At 39.7% G+C, this 16,988-nt stretch overlaps 1 protein-coding gene across 1 annotated transcript; it reads left to right on the top strand.

Moving 5' to 3' along the window:
• Positions 1 to 7,036: 7,036 nt before the first annotated feature.
• On the top strand, positions 7,037 to 15,675 carry LOC131249134 (non-functional NADPH-dependent codeinone reductase 2-like). The gene is made up of 4 exons (XM_058249710.1): positions 7,037 to 7,493; positions 7,582 to 7,825; positions 7,911 to 8,090; positions 14,903 to 15,675. The coding sequence occupies exons 1-4, from the start codon at positions 7,177 to 7,179 to the stop codon at positions 15,125 to 15,127; spliced, it is 966 nt and encodes a 321-aa protein (XP_058105693.1). The 5' UTR covers positions 7,037 to 7,176; the 3' UTR covers positions 15,128 to 15,675.
• Positions 15,676 to 16,988: the final 1,313 nt, after the last annotated feature.

Below are 16,988 nucleotides of genomic sequence, written 5' to 3'. Positions count from 1 at the left end.
TGCGTATTGATAATCTCTGTCCCTTGACTAGTGTTTGTTTCTCCTCCTCTTAGAAGCAATTCGTCCTTCCAAAAAGATTTCAGGCTCTGAGAAATATGTTTTGTTTCTGACATTAACAATCTTGATGGGTCGGGAAGATTTTAATACAATGGCTAGGATATACATCTCTGCTGAATCGTCACATCCCCCAACCTTCTTCCTTGGGCGTGTAAGCTGTAACAAGCCCTTGACATCATGGCCCTTATATCAATCTCGCCATTGCCCTCCCTGCTACTGATGCTGTTATAATTGAAGCTGCTATAATGATAATCTTTCTACCTGGGTGATAGCAAGTGATTGGGACACTTGGAGGATACTGAATATAGAAAATGAAACCAAAATATTTTTGAACTCATTTAAACCCTCAGTTGCAATCGTGCTGATTTCCTGCAATGTTGCCTTCACTGATCAGCATTACTTTCTGAGTTGATGGAAGATTCCTTTGGTGTGAGACCTGCTAGGTTGAAAGTTTGAAACTATCCATTTTCAGTTGTTTGTATGGATATTTTGTATGCAAGTCTTTTTGGGATGATTTACAACCTTCTTTTTTTTTCTTTTTTTTTTTTAAAGAAATTTCATTGCTCTTTTATTTTTGTGTGTATGCATTTCTAGGTTGGATATGAATTTGACTTTTTGCGAGAGGCTGATGCTATGGAAAGGATTCGGCATTTCTTGCATGCTAACAACAAAAAGGTTCCTGTTTTGGTGCCACGTGTGATTCGTGACATGGTGACTAGGTAAGGTATGCAGGTAGCACAATTTATACAGTTGCAAGTTTTGTCAGACATTTTATATGTCATTGTATGCTAGTTTTACAAAGAATATGGTTTGGAGTTGAACAATAAGCTGTTTTAATGTTTAAACATTAAGCGGTCGACACTTCACCTTTCTGATTACTTTGAAGATGCCAATACCATATGGTTACATAAAAAAATGACTTTTGCCTGAAGAGCCACACGTATTTGGATTCATCAAATGCCTTTCTTATCATCTACACCAATGGATTACCCAGATATAGTAGATTAACAAGATTCTTTTAAGTTTTAAGATTTCTTTTGTTCCAACATTTCATCCATGTTACCTAGATGCTTCACGATGGGCCCCAATTAACTCTTTCAATTGGAAACTACTATTTTAAGCGCAATGCTGTACTTTTGAAATGCTTGTCTGGGATACATATGCTAGGCATGCATGGGTACTGTAGTTTACAAATTATGGTTTGGAATTTTTTTTCTTACACAATGCACTTCAGAATGAACTGTAGAGGCCATGGTAGTATAAGGAGGGTGGCCAACGAATGTAACTAGGGATCCAGGACTCAGACATGTTGTTATCTATTGTTACTTTGAGAAATAGCCAAAATCATAAACAACTTTCTACTTTTCAGTTGCAGCAACATTATCAGCATCTTAGCCTTTACCCCAGCAGTTCACGGTTGGCTTTTAATTGATAGATAAGCAGAACTTTTATAATGGACTTCCTGCCAGACATCAATCTTCCTCTTTTAACTGGGCTCTTGGAATCGGTGATGGCAGATTCTCAAATTGACACGGTTCAAATTCCGTCACTGTCCCACTCAGTATCAATTCCCAGCCAAAATTTTACGTGCAATCTGAAAGTCTCATCCGGGATTTTTAACTGCGAAAATTTTCGTAGCTAAAACCTTTAGCGACGAAAATCTTCGTTGCTAAAAGCCTCACCAGGATTTTTAGTTACGAAAATTTTCGTAACTAAAAGTAATCCATTTCAAATATTTGAAAATTTGTTTGCAGCCTTTAGCGACGACAATATTCATCGCTAAAAGTCTCATTCAGGATTTTTTAACTACGAAAATGTTCATAGTTAAAAGTAATTCATTGCAAGTTGTTGCTGCCTTTGGCGACGAATAGTTTCGTCGCTAAAAGTCTTATCTAGAATATTTCGCTACGAAAACTTTTGTAGCTAAAAGTAAGCTATTTGCATAATGTTTGCAGTCTTTGGCGACGAACATTTTCGTTGCTAAAAGTCTCATCAATGATTTTTAGCTACAAACATTTTCGTAGCTAAAAGTAATCCAAATTTTCTATGCTGCCTTTGGCGACGAAAATATTCGTCGCCAAAAGTTTGAACCAGGGTTTTTAGCTACGAAAATTTTCGTAGCTAAAAGTAAAAAATTGTTTATAGCCTTTAGTGACGAAAATTTTCGTCGCTAAAAGTCTCATCCATGATGTTTAGCTGCGAAAATATTCGTCGCTAAAAGTTTCTTCGCTGAAAGTAAATTTTTAGCAACGAAAATTCATTTCGTCGCTAAAAACCCTCTTTCTTGTAGTGGCAACGCCTTATCCCTATCTATCTGAACGTCTATAATTAACTTTTTTGTTTCCTTGTGTTCATCATTACAGAACGGTGATCCTTTGTCGAATTTGACGTCATGACTAAGGATGATTTTTCGCGTGACCAAGTCATATACCATGTACCATTTCACACCACACCATATCCAACAAAGATGTACTTTTTAGCCATTTGGTACAACTTATCTCTCTCGATTGATGGTACGTGAGAATAAGCATCGCAACCAAATACACGCAGTCCCGAGTAGTCTACCTGCTGACCACTCCACACTTCCTCTAAAATTTTATATTCAATGGTCATAGAAGGGGATTAATTCACGAAGTAACAAGCCATGTTAATAGCCTCAGTCTACTATTCTTTACCTAACCCAGTATTACTGATCATATATCGAGACTTCTTTAAGAGAGTCTGATTCATCTATTTAACCACACCATTCTAATGCACTATGTTGTGCCTCACGATCCATTTATCCTTGCAATATCGATTGCATTTTCTAGAAGTGAATTCTCCACCATTATCTGTCTTCAACACTTTCACCTTTCGCCGTTACTATTTTTCAATCATCACCTTTCACTGATTGAAGGTGGTGAAAACATCAGATTTATTTTTTCATGAAATAAATTTACACTTTTTTGTAATAGTCATCAATGAACCTGAGAAACCATGATGAGCCTATACTAGAAACCATGAGCGTTGACCCATATACATCAGAATGCATGTAATCTAAAACCCCAACCCCCTTACATGTTTAATTCCAATATTTAAAAGACAACATTGACTGTTTACCATATACAATGCCCACATATATTAAAATAAAAACTTTTAAAAACTGGAATTAAACAACGGTCAGAGAGTACTTTGATGCCCAGCTCGCTCATGTCACCTAAGCATGCATGTCACATGCGTGCAAACATGGAATCCACTACAGACGCTGCAGCTCCACCTGATGAAGTGCTCTTAATCAACTTGTAAAGGTTTCCATTCCTCTATGCCTTCATGACTATGAGTGCCCCCTTTAAAACTTTAAGAACACGAACAAAACTGGTGAATTTGTACCATTGTGCCTTAAGTGCTTCTAGAGATATCAGACTCTTCCTCAAATCAGGAACATGTGTCACCTCGGTCAAGATACGCTACATGCCATTAAACATCTTGATGCGCACCAATTTAACACTTACCACTTTACTTACATTATCATTGCCCATAAACACTTGGCCACCATCGCACTCACTGTAACTGGTGAACCAACTCTGATAAGGAGTCATGTGGTATAAAGCCCTCATATTTAAAATCTATTCTTCATCAAAGTACTCGGATTTTGATGCGGTCAGCAAGTGACTACCGTTCGCTTCCTCACTGGATCCCGCAGTGTTGGCTTCCATGGAAGAAATATATGAATTCTCCTTTATTGACTTGGGATTTTGACAATCCTTTATGTGCCCAGACATGCCACATGCACAATTCCAGCACTTCAACTTGGCTTTACCCTTGCCCTTGGATTTGGACCTCGATCATGAAGATCCATTATCTTGCTCAGAATTTCTCCCCATCGTAACCAATGCATCTGTAGAAGCACCCACGTCATTGTTTTTCCTTTTCATCGTCTTCGATCGAAGGGCTGAGATAACGGTCTCCACGCTAATGGTCATTTTACCTGTGCACAAAATACCCCATTTGACATTTTGGATTGGTTTGGAGTGGCTTCTAGAAGCCCATGGACGGCTAAGATCGAGTTGGCGCTCGAGCTGAAAGATTTTTTTGCATTCCTTTAAGTTGCAAAACCCTAATGTTGAGGGATACACGATTGAGATTTTTTAAAAATGAAGGGATGAGATTAAAAGATTCTCGCGCACATGGATCGCCATCTCATGAGGAAACGGAATTTTCATTTTCAGAAGCTAGTAGCACATAGCTGGTTTGCGTATGGATTTGTGCCCACACGTATGCTCATCTCCTTATGAAAAAACTTGGGGTTTAGTTGGAACTGACCCACCTGCAGGATGGACGGTTCAGATTGGCTAAACTCATCATGATCGTGGGCCACAGTGAACCGAAACAGGCTTCCTTCATTCGAACGCCCGTCAGGCGAGAAATCATGAGAAAGAGAGAAATTATCTCCTTTATTAGGTCGGCGCCCATTTAACCAGGCTAGTAAACCCATGTGCTGTGAGTAGATATGCTCTCGGTGTACACGCGCCACAAGTGTGGGGCCCATAGCGATGTCTTGAGAAATCCACTTCGTTCATGAGACTCTATGGGCCCAACTGGGTCATCTAATCAGAGATGCAGCAGATCCAATGCTTAGGTGGGTCATACCAACTGAATTACTGTCTTTAAGTGTCGATTACGTTGATCCGACAGTCGGATTAATTCCAATCCGACCAACAACGGTCAAAAGGTCCTACAGGATTTGTATGTTCAAGATTGTCATAATATGTTACTATCCAAGTAATAATATTAATTTTAATTATTTTATTTTAAGTTATTTCATTTTTTTATATATGCATGTATTTTTAATCATGTTGCGGGTCCCACTCTGAAGGTAATTAGGACTATCCATCTTATGAATTTGTACTAAGTTAAGTCTTCATGGTAACAAATGAGTATTGAAAAGTACAAAGTGTTACAAATCATGACATAATTAGCGCATCTGCAATACGGTTGAGGGTTGCCTACAACCCTTGCATTGTCAACTCATTCTCCCGGTGGAAAGCTTTCCTTCTTTCCAATAGATAACGAATTTTCGTATCACCGTCCACAAGATTTTTGTTTATTCCGTCGTTAATTGTCATTAGCCTGAGGGGAGTCCTCACTCACATAAGGAAGGACGTGATGAGGTTGATCACCATCTTCCTCAGGGATAACTACTCTAAATCCATGAAGCTCTTTGTATTCCTCACAGAGTTTCCTCTAATCCACGAGGAATAAAATAAAAATAATTTCTAATAAATTTTAAAATAAATTGATTGATGAAAAAAATGAATTTACAATCCTTTAAATAATGAACTTAAACATATGACGAATTTTTAGACTTTTTTTTTTCAAAATCGAAAACTTTCCATTAGAAGAAATTGACTTTATAGATTTGGCGAGGAGCTCAGGCTGACAAAAAAATGCCCTAAGGCCCTAGCAAAGCAAATACATTCACATTCGGGTAGACCCCAATGAAGATGGACCCACCTATCGTAAGAAGGGAAAACAAAAACAGAAAAGAGACTATGAAAGCTGAATCGAACCTAGGCCTGCCTTATCCAAGAGCAGCTCCCCACAGGAGAGAACGGGGAGACCAGAAACATCATCAAAAATTCTGGATTCCTGGTTGGAGCTACCCCAGCAAGCGAGGCTATCGGCTACCTTGTTAGTCTCTCTCGGGGAGTACTTGATGGAGATAATGTTGGACGTAAGCCAGTGGGATCCACTGGTAAGCACTCACTAGTGGGTGGGTCCCACATGTTTAGGCTTCTTCCGGCCTTTTCCATTCGGTTGAGATTTCAAATTCAACTTTGAATTTGAAATATGATAGGAGATAGGGATTTGACCGGATGATATGGTTTCATCCTATTTCATCAGATCTCTCATTTCTTTCCTATAAAAAGGAATGCGCTCTCTCTCACATTGGATCATACGATAAACTGAGAGAATACAAAGAGATACAGTGTGCACTATAGTCTGTCCATTTTAGCTTGTCCTTAGGACGATTTGATCCATAAATCGCAATCCGGGGCCACTTATACCGTAGGATCAGAGGTGTGAATAGATCCATCTGCTCCAGTAGTAGATAGGCGGGCCGTTGGAGCGTCAATCTTCTGCTTTGTAAATGTTCCAAAAATCGTGTAAACCGTCAGATCTTGAGGGCTTACCTTCCGCGCTTCCCTACAGATAACAACTGAGGATCGAAAAGAGAGAAATCTCTTTTTCTAATAGAAAACGCTCCAAGGAGGATCGTCCACACTGGTGAACATCTCTACTACTGCTCGCGAATCGCTATCCACTTCAATAGAGGTGAAGCCTTTGTCTTTACAAATCCTTAGCCCATCGATGACGGCTTTAACTTCCTCAAGAAAGTTTTAGACTTAAACTCAAACTCAAACTCATTGAAAACATGACTTATTATAAATAGTAATCTTACTATTTATAGACTTTCACTATTCTTACTAGACTTCATGGTTTTTGGTCAAAAATAATGTGTCCAATTTAGCCTAATCATTCTCCTAATTTTTCTAAGCCCTTTTCATATTGGGCATGACTCTTACAATTTAAAGGATCAAAAGTTAATTATGATTATTTATAGTAAAAATGAAAATAAAATTGATTTTTGACTGTTTATCCAATGAAATCTCGCAAATCCAGCGTGGGCAACCTGGCCTAGTGGGGTTGGTTGGCCAAAGTAGCTTCTCCCACCCAAAATCATAAATGATATGTTTAAAACTCATTCTGATTTGCAAAATATGACTGTTTTAATGTTACAACGGTAGTGATCATTTCCGGCTCTATTGGTTCTTCTCTGGTTCATTTTTGTCGTAAAAGTGTCTGTGAACTGCTCTACCTCAGGATCGAGTTGCTGTATCGATTCTGTCACGCTCGCACACGTTAAACGTGATGGGAAACAAACAAACAGCCAACAGTAGCCCACCCAATCAATGAATCAGCCGTGGTTGCGTATCAGGTCCAAACTTTTGTCATTCTCTTTGTATTGGTTATACCTCGCGAGTGACGTTGGAGGGAAGAAATGTGTGGCTCTGATCATTTAGCTATTATAAATACAAGCACCCAACAGCTTTCAGCAGCGGCACATACCAGTAGTCCATGGCTATTGAAATTCCAAAGGTGAGCTTGAGCTCTGGCTCCGGACCCATGCCCCTTGTAGGCATGGGCACTGCTGTCTATCCTCCAGTCGCACCTGAAATCATCAAAGCTGCCGTCTTTCATGCCATCGAGATTGGTTACAGGCACTTCGACACGGCATCTGCCTATGGCTCGGAGCAGCCTCTCGGAGAAATCATAGCTGAAGCTCTACAAGTTGGGCTCATCAAATCCCGTGATGAGCTCTTCATCACCTCCAAGCTATGGTGCAACGACAACCACCCTCAACTCGTCCAGCCGGCACTCAGGAAATCTCTCGAGTAAAACACAACATCAGTTCATATTCCAATTCTTCTTAATAACACAAAGTCATCACACCAGCCCTAATCGCTTTCGTTGTTGTTGTAGGAACCTTCAATTGGAGTATCTCGATCTCTTTCTTGTCCATTGGCCTGTGAGCTTGAAGCCTGGTGACTTTAAATACCCACCTGAGAAGGTTGATCTCCTTCCTATGGATTTCAAGTCTACTTGGGAAGCCATGGAAGAGTGTCAAATGCTTGGTCTCACCAAATCCATCGGAGTCAGTAACTTCTCTTGCAAGAAGCTTGCTGAATTGCTCTCAACGGCCAAGATCCCTCCTGCAGTCAATCAGGTAATTTTTTGAGATGCATATTGGAAATTTTGTTTTTGAGGATGGATAGTTGATGATGATGATGATGATGAGATGGTTTTGAAAGGTGGAGATGCACCCGTTGTGGCAGCAGAGGAAGCTGAGGGAGTTCTGCAAGATGAACGGTATCCATATGACTGCTTACTCTCCGTTGGGGGGGAAAGGAACTCTGTGGGGCGCCAATGATGTGATGGACAGCCAAGTGCTGAAACAGATTGCTGAGGCTAAAGGAAAGACTGTTGCTCAGGTACTTGAATCATTTGGATTGTTTCATCGGTGTGGTTTTTTCAGCTTCTCACAAGCATGAGTCGACTCAGCGTAACTAGTTGGGTCAACTCAACACAACCAGCATAACTCGTCAAGTCAACTCAATGACTCAGTCGACTCAACATAACCAATGTAACTCGTCAAATCAACTCAATGACTCAGTGAACTCAACACAACTCTATAACTCGAACTGAGTCGCCCGCTCAAGCCATGCCTTTATAAAATGTTAGTTATTTATTTATTTATTAATTATTAATTTTTATTTTTATTATTATTTTTTTAACATATATATGCCGAAGATATTATAAAAGCAGCTAAATAGTCTCCCTTTCAAATTTTTTATTTTTCTCACGTCTGCCGCCTTCGGAATTTCTTGGGACAAAAATGCCTTATAATCCAATTAAGTCAGTCGGTGTCTTTATAAAAAGCAGGGTTTTTTCTTTTAATTATTTTAACATATATATACTCAAGGTAACATGGGAGTACCTAAATAACCTCTCACGCCCTTTTGAAATTTCTTTGGATGAAAACGTCCTACACTGGTCAGTATGTCAGTAGACGCCAGCAGACCTCCTTTTCTACAGTCAGACTTTCTTTTATCAATACTTTCGTGAGAGTTCTTCTTTTACCATATTCTACTTTTAAAGATCTTTCATGCTTTCTACTATTCTAAGTTAATCTTTTGTGTCTTCTGATTACTTTTATTAGTAGAAACTCTCAGAAAAATAGATTCTAAGCGTGTTTGGGAAGAAAGTTAGAGAAAAAATATTAATTATAAAAATTTCACTTTTAGAAGAAGAGTTATCTTTCTCTATTCAAAAAATAATGTGTGACTTTGACTTTAGACCTAGTTTTAAAAGGTCAAATGATAATCAAATGAGGCGATTTTAGTTCCATTTGAATGCTCTTAAAATTATCTTTCCAATGAGTCTAGGATTATCTTGATTTGACATGTAACAAGGGAGTTATAATTATTTTTGTCAGATCGAGCGATACTAGAAATGAACTTAAACGAAATCATGGACTTTAGGCCCCGTTTTAAAGAGTTAAACGGCATCCAAATAAGATTATTCTAGTCTAGGTCAAATGACATCTAAATAAGATGATTCTAATCTCATTTAAAAGCTCGTCGAATTATTTTTTTAATGAGCCGAAAATTGTCCCGATCTAATCTATAATGAGGGAGTTATGATCGCTTCTGTGGGACCGTGTGATGCTGAAAATGAGATGTAACGATTTGGGAACATCATTATAGACTTTGGGCCTACTTCTGAAAGGTTAAATAACGTTTAAATAAGATGATTCTAGTCATCATTTGAGAGCTCATCAAATTATGTTTCTAATAAGTCGAAGATTGCCTTGATCTAACCTATAATGAGAGAGTTATGACCATTTTTTGTGGGATCATGCGATGCTGAAAATGAGATTGAATGATTTGTGAATACTAGTATAGACTTTGGACTCACTTTTGAAAGATTAAATATTATTTAAATGATGTAATTCTAGTTACATTTGAATGTTTGTCGAAATATCTTTCAACGAACAAATATCGCTCTAATCCGACCTATAACGAGAGAGTTATAACCATTTTATTTATTTATTATTATTATTATTATTATTTTTCGTGGAATCATCGATGTTAAAACCGAATGCCAGTATGTATTGAACACGAACACGAGTCAGTACATACTTGTGTTTATGGTCATTTCTAGCATCGCACGACTCTAATTAAAAAAGCAATATCATTCGGACACTATTTGACTATTTAAAAGTTGAGCTAAAGTTTATAGTAACATTCATGAACAGTTTAATCCCATTTCCCATAAAATGTATCTTACAAAAATAGTCATAACTTACTCATTATGGGATTTATTAGAACGATCTTATGCTTGTTGGAAAACCAATTTGAAGAGCTTCCAAGTGGGATATGAATAATCTCATCTAGATACTATTTGATCCTTGGAAATTGGGCCTAAAGTCTATGATGACATTTTTGTTTGTTTTTAGCATCGCGCAATCCACGGAAATTACTATAACTCTAATTTAGACTCGTCGGAAATATAATTTGAGAAGCCTCCAAGTGTGACTGAAATTATATTATTTGAATAACATTTGACCGCTCAAAACCAAGCCCAAAGTCTAGATCGTGAACAAGTTTTGAAGAAAATAGAAGAAGACATTTTTTAAAAGTGAAATTTTTGTAATAATTTTTCTTATTTCTTTCCAAATAAACTTAAAATTCATTTATCTGAAATTAGAGTTTCCGTCCAAGGGTCTTTGTACACAAAAGGACTAATGTCGGCAATTTTTGTTCCATGAAATTTTAAAAAAATAGAAGGGGCATAAAAAAATGAAATTTTTAAAAGGGAGGTTATTTAAGTGCTCCCGTTATATTATGTTTGTAAAATTCCATTGAAAAAATAACTGTATAAGTTTTAAAAGAAGCAGATCCAAATCTCAGGTGGACCACTCCATATGAAACAGTAGGGATTGAACATCAACCATTAAAAATTTCAAGGGCCCACCACAATGCCCACCGTCATATTTATTTTCCATCAAACCTGTTGATTAGGTCGCACAGACATGGATGAACAGAAAAAGTAAGGATCAGCTTGTTCCAAAACGTTTGTAGCCACGAGAAATTTTTAATGGTGGGCATTCATCACCACTGCTTCCGACGGTGTGGTCCATATAAGATTTTGATCTATCTCATTTTTGAGCTCATGACTTAAAATGATATTAAAAGTGGATGGACAGTGTAGGTTAAACACATACATCATGGTGGGGCTCACACAGTACCAAATTGCGTGAGGCGCACAGAAATGCAATCACGAATCCACCCTGTCCATCAGTTTTGAAAGACAACGCTAGTCCATGAATCTAAAGATCAGGCAGATTCAAAACTCATGTGGGCCACACTATATGCAACCGTGGAAACGGAAACGTCCACTGTGCAAACCTTCCTACAGCCGAACATGATGTTTATAGTCATGTTCATGGTCTATCTTCATAGGGTTATTACCACTCAGATAAACCGTAGGCACAGATGTCATCCTCATAAAAAGCTTCTATATATGGCCCCACGCTTTCCATAGGTGGCGTTCAATCCCTTTTTTCGTGTGGTTTGGTCCACTTGAGTATTGCATCTGTCTTTATTTTACTTTCTTGTATTATCATTGTAAACTGATGAACGGAGTGGATTTATTGTGGGAATCTCTATGGGCCCACATAGTGCCAACCACAGGAATTCCCGGGGAATAGGCAATCTCGTCTGTGTTTGCTAATTTCCAGATTAGGTGCGGCCAGGCTTCACCCAACACGGTGCAGTCCTGACCGTGGGGCCTACCTTAATGTATGTATTATATATCCTTGCCTTCATCATTTTCCAGCTCCTTTTAAGATATCAACCCAAAAATTAAGTAGATCTAAATCTCAGCTGGACCATACCATAGGAAACGGTGTTAATTGAATGCCCACCATTAAAAACTTTCTAAGACCTACTGCAACGCCTACCCTGATGCTTATTTTCATCTGACCTATGATACGGAAACACAGACTTGGATGAAGGGAAAAGCAAATATGAGCTTGATCTATAACTTTCCAACCCACGAGAAGTTTTTAATGGTGGGTGTTCATTACCACCGTTTATTGCAATGTGGTCCACCTGAGATTTGGATCTGCCTCATTTTTGGTATCATAAACTAGAATGATCGGAAATTTTTTATGGACGGCATGGATTAAGCACATACATCATGTTGGGGCCACATTGCACAGACCAATAATGACAAGCCACTAAGGTGTACATTGAGTCGAACCGAGTCGAGCTAGCCTCAGCTCCACTTGGCTCGGCCACTAGCTGACCTCAGCTTAAACTTGGCTCGGCTCAGTCCTCGAGCCTAACTAACCAGCTAGGCTCGGTTTGGTCAGTAGCTCCGGCCAGCTTGGGCCAAGTTTGTCTTTGAGGCATTTTCACAAACACTTAGACTGCACTTTCAAAATCTCAATGTATTTGAGATAATAGCAATGGTTTTATAGGTATTTTATCAAACACGTTCTAAATAACATAAAAATCAAGAAAAAAGTTATTAGTTTCATATGCATGTCTTCCTTGCCACGGGCTACACTTCTTTGAGTTATTTCATCAAACACTTAGTGTGCAACATCAATATCAAAGTAACCGAGTCACCCAACTGGTTCGATCCGAGTTCGATACAAGCCGGGTTCAATCTGAGTTGAGTCGAGCTGGGCCAGCTCAAACTAGGTTCGAACTCATTTTCGAGCTAAAAAAATCAGCTCGACTTAGCTTGAACTCGGCTTCGAACCAAGTCGAATCGAGCTTTTTCGAGTCAAGTCGAGTGAGCTAATCGAGCTAGCTCGGTTCGTGTACACCCCTACTCGCTACTGGCCGGCTCACTAGGCTACAGTAGGGATTAAATACCCACCATTGGGAACTTCGTGTGGGCCACATAAGTTTTGTATTAGGATGACAATTGCACGAATAATTTATTTGAGTGATTATAACCCCATGAACGGTTTGGATGGCCTATATATAAACATCATGGTCAACTCCAGAAAGGTTTCAACGGTGGATTTTTTTTCCATTTCCTCCAAGACTGATGGACGGAGTGGATTTGTTACGGGCATATCTCTGGACTCACATAGTTTCCAACTACAGGAACTCCCCGCGCACAGGCAATCCGTACCCAGCAAAGACACCAAAGTGAGGAAACGGATTGGCTACCCCCCTGCCACCAGCCCCGTGGCTGATGGTCGGTCCTCTGTGGGCCCCACCATGATGTATATGTTTCATCCATTCCGTTGATCCATTTTTACAGATAATTTTAGGGCTTTACCCAAAAATGAAATGGAGAGATATCTCAGGTGGACCACACCACAGGAAAACAATAGTGATTCATTAAAATCCTTCTAAGGCCCACTGTACTGTCTAATTGACATCCAATCTGTTGATTAGGTCATGCAGGCCCATATGAAAGTAAAAAACAAAAATCAGCTTGATCCAAAACTTTTATTGCCCCAAAAAGTTTTTAATGGTCGACACTCATTCAACACTGTTTCCTGTAATGTGGTCCACTTGAGATTGGGATATATCTCATTTTCTGTCTCTTCTCATAAAACCATCTAAAAAACTAGATGAACGGCATGGATGAAACACATACATCATTGTGGGGCCCATCAAGCACCGACCACCAGCCATTGGCGGGTGGCGGGGGAGTAGCCAATCCGTTCCCCCTAATGTGGTCCATATACCTCATTTTCTGTCTCTTGAGATTGAGATATACCTCATTTTCTGTCTCTTCTCATAAAATGATCTGAAAAACTAAATGGACGGCATGGATGAAACACATACATCATTGTGGGGCCCATAGAGCACCGACCACCAGCCATTGGCTGGTGGCCCGGGGAGTAGCCAATCCGTTCCCCCAAAGTGGTGCCTTTAACCCGGATTGCATACGGTGCTCTGTGGCCCACTACGATGTATGTGTTTAATCCAAGCCATCCATCTTCTGCACATTTTAGTGCATGAGCCAGCAGAGCACCGACCAGTATCTATCCACATCCGCAATCGGCGTCAGAGAGAAAACTCTTCTGTTTTTTTATAATAACACAACTCATTAATTATATTTACATCTGGTCCTTACTCTTGCCCGGGTGGTAGACTCTCAGGAGTTCCGGTCAAGGGTTCGAGTGCCCATAGGTGGTGAAATTCCACCAGCGTGAGTGTGTGGGGTGTGTGTGCGTGTGTTAAAAAAATATATATATATATTTACATCTGTGCCGATTGCATCCTGCGTCCGCTTAGACGTTAATCAGTCCAGTCAGGGCTCCGTGGGACCCACCGTGATGCATGGCTTTTTCCACGCTGTTCATCTATTTCTGCATATCATTTTAAGACGTGAGTTTAAAAATAAGGCAGATCCAAGGCTCAAGTGGACCACACTGAGGAGATCGAACGACCACCATTAAAAACTTTTAAGGAGCCGTGGAAGTTTTGGATCAAGCTGATATTCGTCCTTTCGTTCAAGTCTATGTTACCTTATTAACAGGTTGGATGGTAAATAAACATCACGGTAGGGCCCAGAAAGGTTTTAATGGTTTATCACTACTACCTGTGGTGTGACCCACATGAGCATTTTACATGCCACGTTTTTGGGATAACATTTCATGATGATCTTCCAAAATGGATAAATGGCATGGATAAAACCCATAAATTGAGCTCCACAGAGTCCCTGCCTGCATAAATTAGGGTAGAGGCAGGGCAGTACGCAATCTCCTTCCCCTAATTAATCCTTTTAAAACAACTTCATCAATGGATGGGCATTTTTATTATTTTAAGAAAAATGATTTTTTAAATTTAAGCGTGTGTTTGTTTTTTCACAATGACCGTTTGCTTTTCTATACTAAAATCGAGAAGGGTGCGAGATTCATGTGGGGCGCATTGTGATATATGTAGCTTATCCATGCCGTCCATCCATTTTGTGGAATGATTTTAATTATGGTATGAATCCAAAATCAGGGTAGATCCAAAGCTCAAGTGGACCACGCCACATGAAACAATGGGTTGAACACACATCATTAAAAACCTTTTACAACCATGATTTCCTATGGTGTGGGCTACTTGAGCTTTGAATTTGTCTCATTTTTGGGCTCATGTCCTAAAATTTTCAGGTAAATGGATGGACTGCGTGGATTTAGTTAGTTCCATTGTAATAGTTAATTTCTTTATTTTAGTTTTTTTAAAAAAAAATTGTCCTGTGCTGCGATTGTCTGCAGGTTGCATTGAGGTGGATATACGAGCAAGAGGTGAGCATGGTGGTGAAGAGCTTCAACAAGGAGAGGTTGAAGGAGAACCTTCAGATCTTTGGGTGGGGATTGACGGAGAGCGAGGTCCACCTGATCGATCAGTTACCTCAGCGAAAAATAGTCCATGCGAAGCGATTTATCTCAGCTAGTGGGCCTTACAAGTCTTTGGAGGAGTTCTGGGATGGGGAAATCTGATCCAAAAGGCTGGCTAAGATCCGTTCCATTGACTGGTCAGTTGTTCCATGGGGCCCACCTGGGAAAATGATCTTGATCATCTATTTTACAGATGCTGAAGGGGATGGGAAACTGTATCAGTTGGACTATCTTATTGGTTTAGTTAACAGCCTTCAAACATGAACATGAGCCCAAAAATAGGGAAGATCCAAATCTCAAGTGAACCATACCACAGGAAACAGTGGTGATTGAATACCAACCATTAAAAACTTCCTAAGGACCAATGTACCGTTTATTTGCCATCCAACCTTGATTAGGTCACACAGACCTGGATGAAGGGAAAACACGAATGTCAGCTTGATCCAAAACTTTTGTGGCCCCTAAGAAAATTTTAATGGTGGATGTTCAATCACCAATGTTTCCTGTGGTGCAGTCGACCTGAGATTTGGATCTGCCTCATTTTTGGGTTCATGCACTATAATGATTGGCAAAATGGAGGGAAATTGTTAGTAGACTTACTTTTGTGTTGGATCACAAGCAATTTAGGATTGTCACTGAAAAATAGATAGATCAAGACTTAAAGTTATTGATCAAATGGTTATCATTTGTTAGATTAGTATGACTTTCTTATTAAACTCATGAAATAATGTTCATTGGACATAAGGAATACTTCAGAGCAAGCATTGGACCTAATGAATGCTGTGGAGCAATGGATTGATATAAGTGTCCTAATGCAACCAGGAGCAATGTAACTTTAGTGCTTTGAGAGGGTGGAAGCGTTTCTCTTCAAGAAGTATTTAAAAAGAGAAATGCTCCTGGTTGCTTTGGGCACTTATTATCCATACTCTATTAGAGGGTGAACGCTCATTTTATGGTATACATGCCGGTGTTGTACCCTAACAAATAATGGGAGCCCTAATCTGCTATGATGTGGAAGTGACATGAATGATCTCGAGTTCGGTGAGGAGTGATTTTTTTTGTTATCCTTGGAGACTCAAGATTAGACATAATGGTTATTGACTACAAAGAGTTATGATACATGAATATTAACAACTTATTGTTAGGTGACCATCATGGGTCTTAGGACAAACCCATGATTAGGGGTGTACACGAGTCGATTCGAGTCGAACTGGGCTCAACCCGACCCAGCCCGTCACTAGCCACACCCAGCCCGAACCCGGCCCAGCCCGGTCACCGGGCCAATATGTCCAGCCCGAACCTGGCCCGGTCAGCAATCGAACCTTACAGCAAGTTCATGAGAAGAGCTTTGGCAGGTAATCCGTGTCTTATTACAAGGCCCTTGATCAACGGTTAAAATAGTTGAACTATAGACTCCATAAAAAATCTAACTAGTCAGGACATTATAATTCATTTTTGTATTTGGATGAATCTAGGCCGTTTAAGTTATACGTCTGTGAGGTAGATGAGTCGTCACTTCAAATATGAGCGGTGAACTATCCCAAAAGGGTAAAGGGGAAAGGGACGGTTAGGGTTTTGAATACACACATACACACACACACACACACCACTTGACCGAGTCGGGCCAGGTCGAGTTGGGTTTTGGACCGGGTCGAGTCGAACTGGGACCTATCCGAACTTGGCCCGAACTCAGTTTCAGGCTAAAGAAAATGGCTCGTCCCGACCCGAACTCAGTTTCAGGTCGGGCAGAGTTGAGCGACTTAATCGGGCTAGCCCGGTTCGTGTACAACCCTATCCATGATCATAACATGATAAGATGAATGATTGTCCTTATGTGAGGGGATTGATTTGGTTTAGGATAGATAATCTCTACCATTGAGGGCTAACTTAGTGCTAATATGCCTTCATCCTTATCCCATTTGGGAGTGTGAGTGTGTAATAGATACAAAATCTTGTTAGATCA

This window comes from Magnolia sinica, chromosome 6 (assembly GCF_029962835.1).
Source record: "Magnolia sinica isolate HGM2019 chromosome 6, MsV1, whole genome shotgun sequence".
NCBI classification, from domain to species: Eukaryota; Viridiplantae; Streptophyta; class Magnoliopsida; order Magnoliales; family Magnoliaceae; genus Magnolia; species Magnolia sinica.
This window is presented reverse-complemented; position numbering and strand designations above follow the sequence as displayed.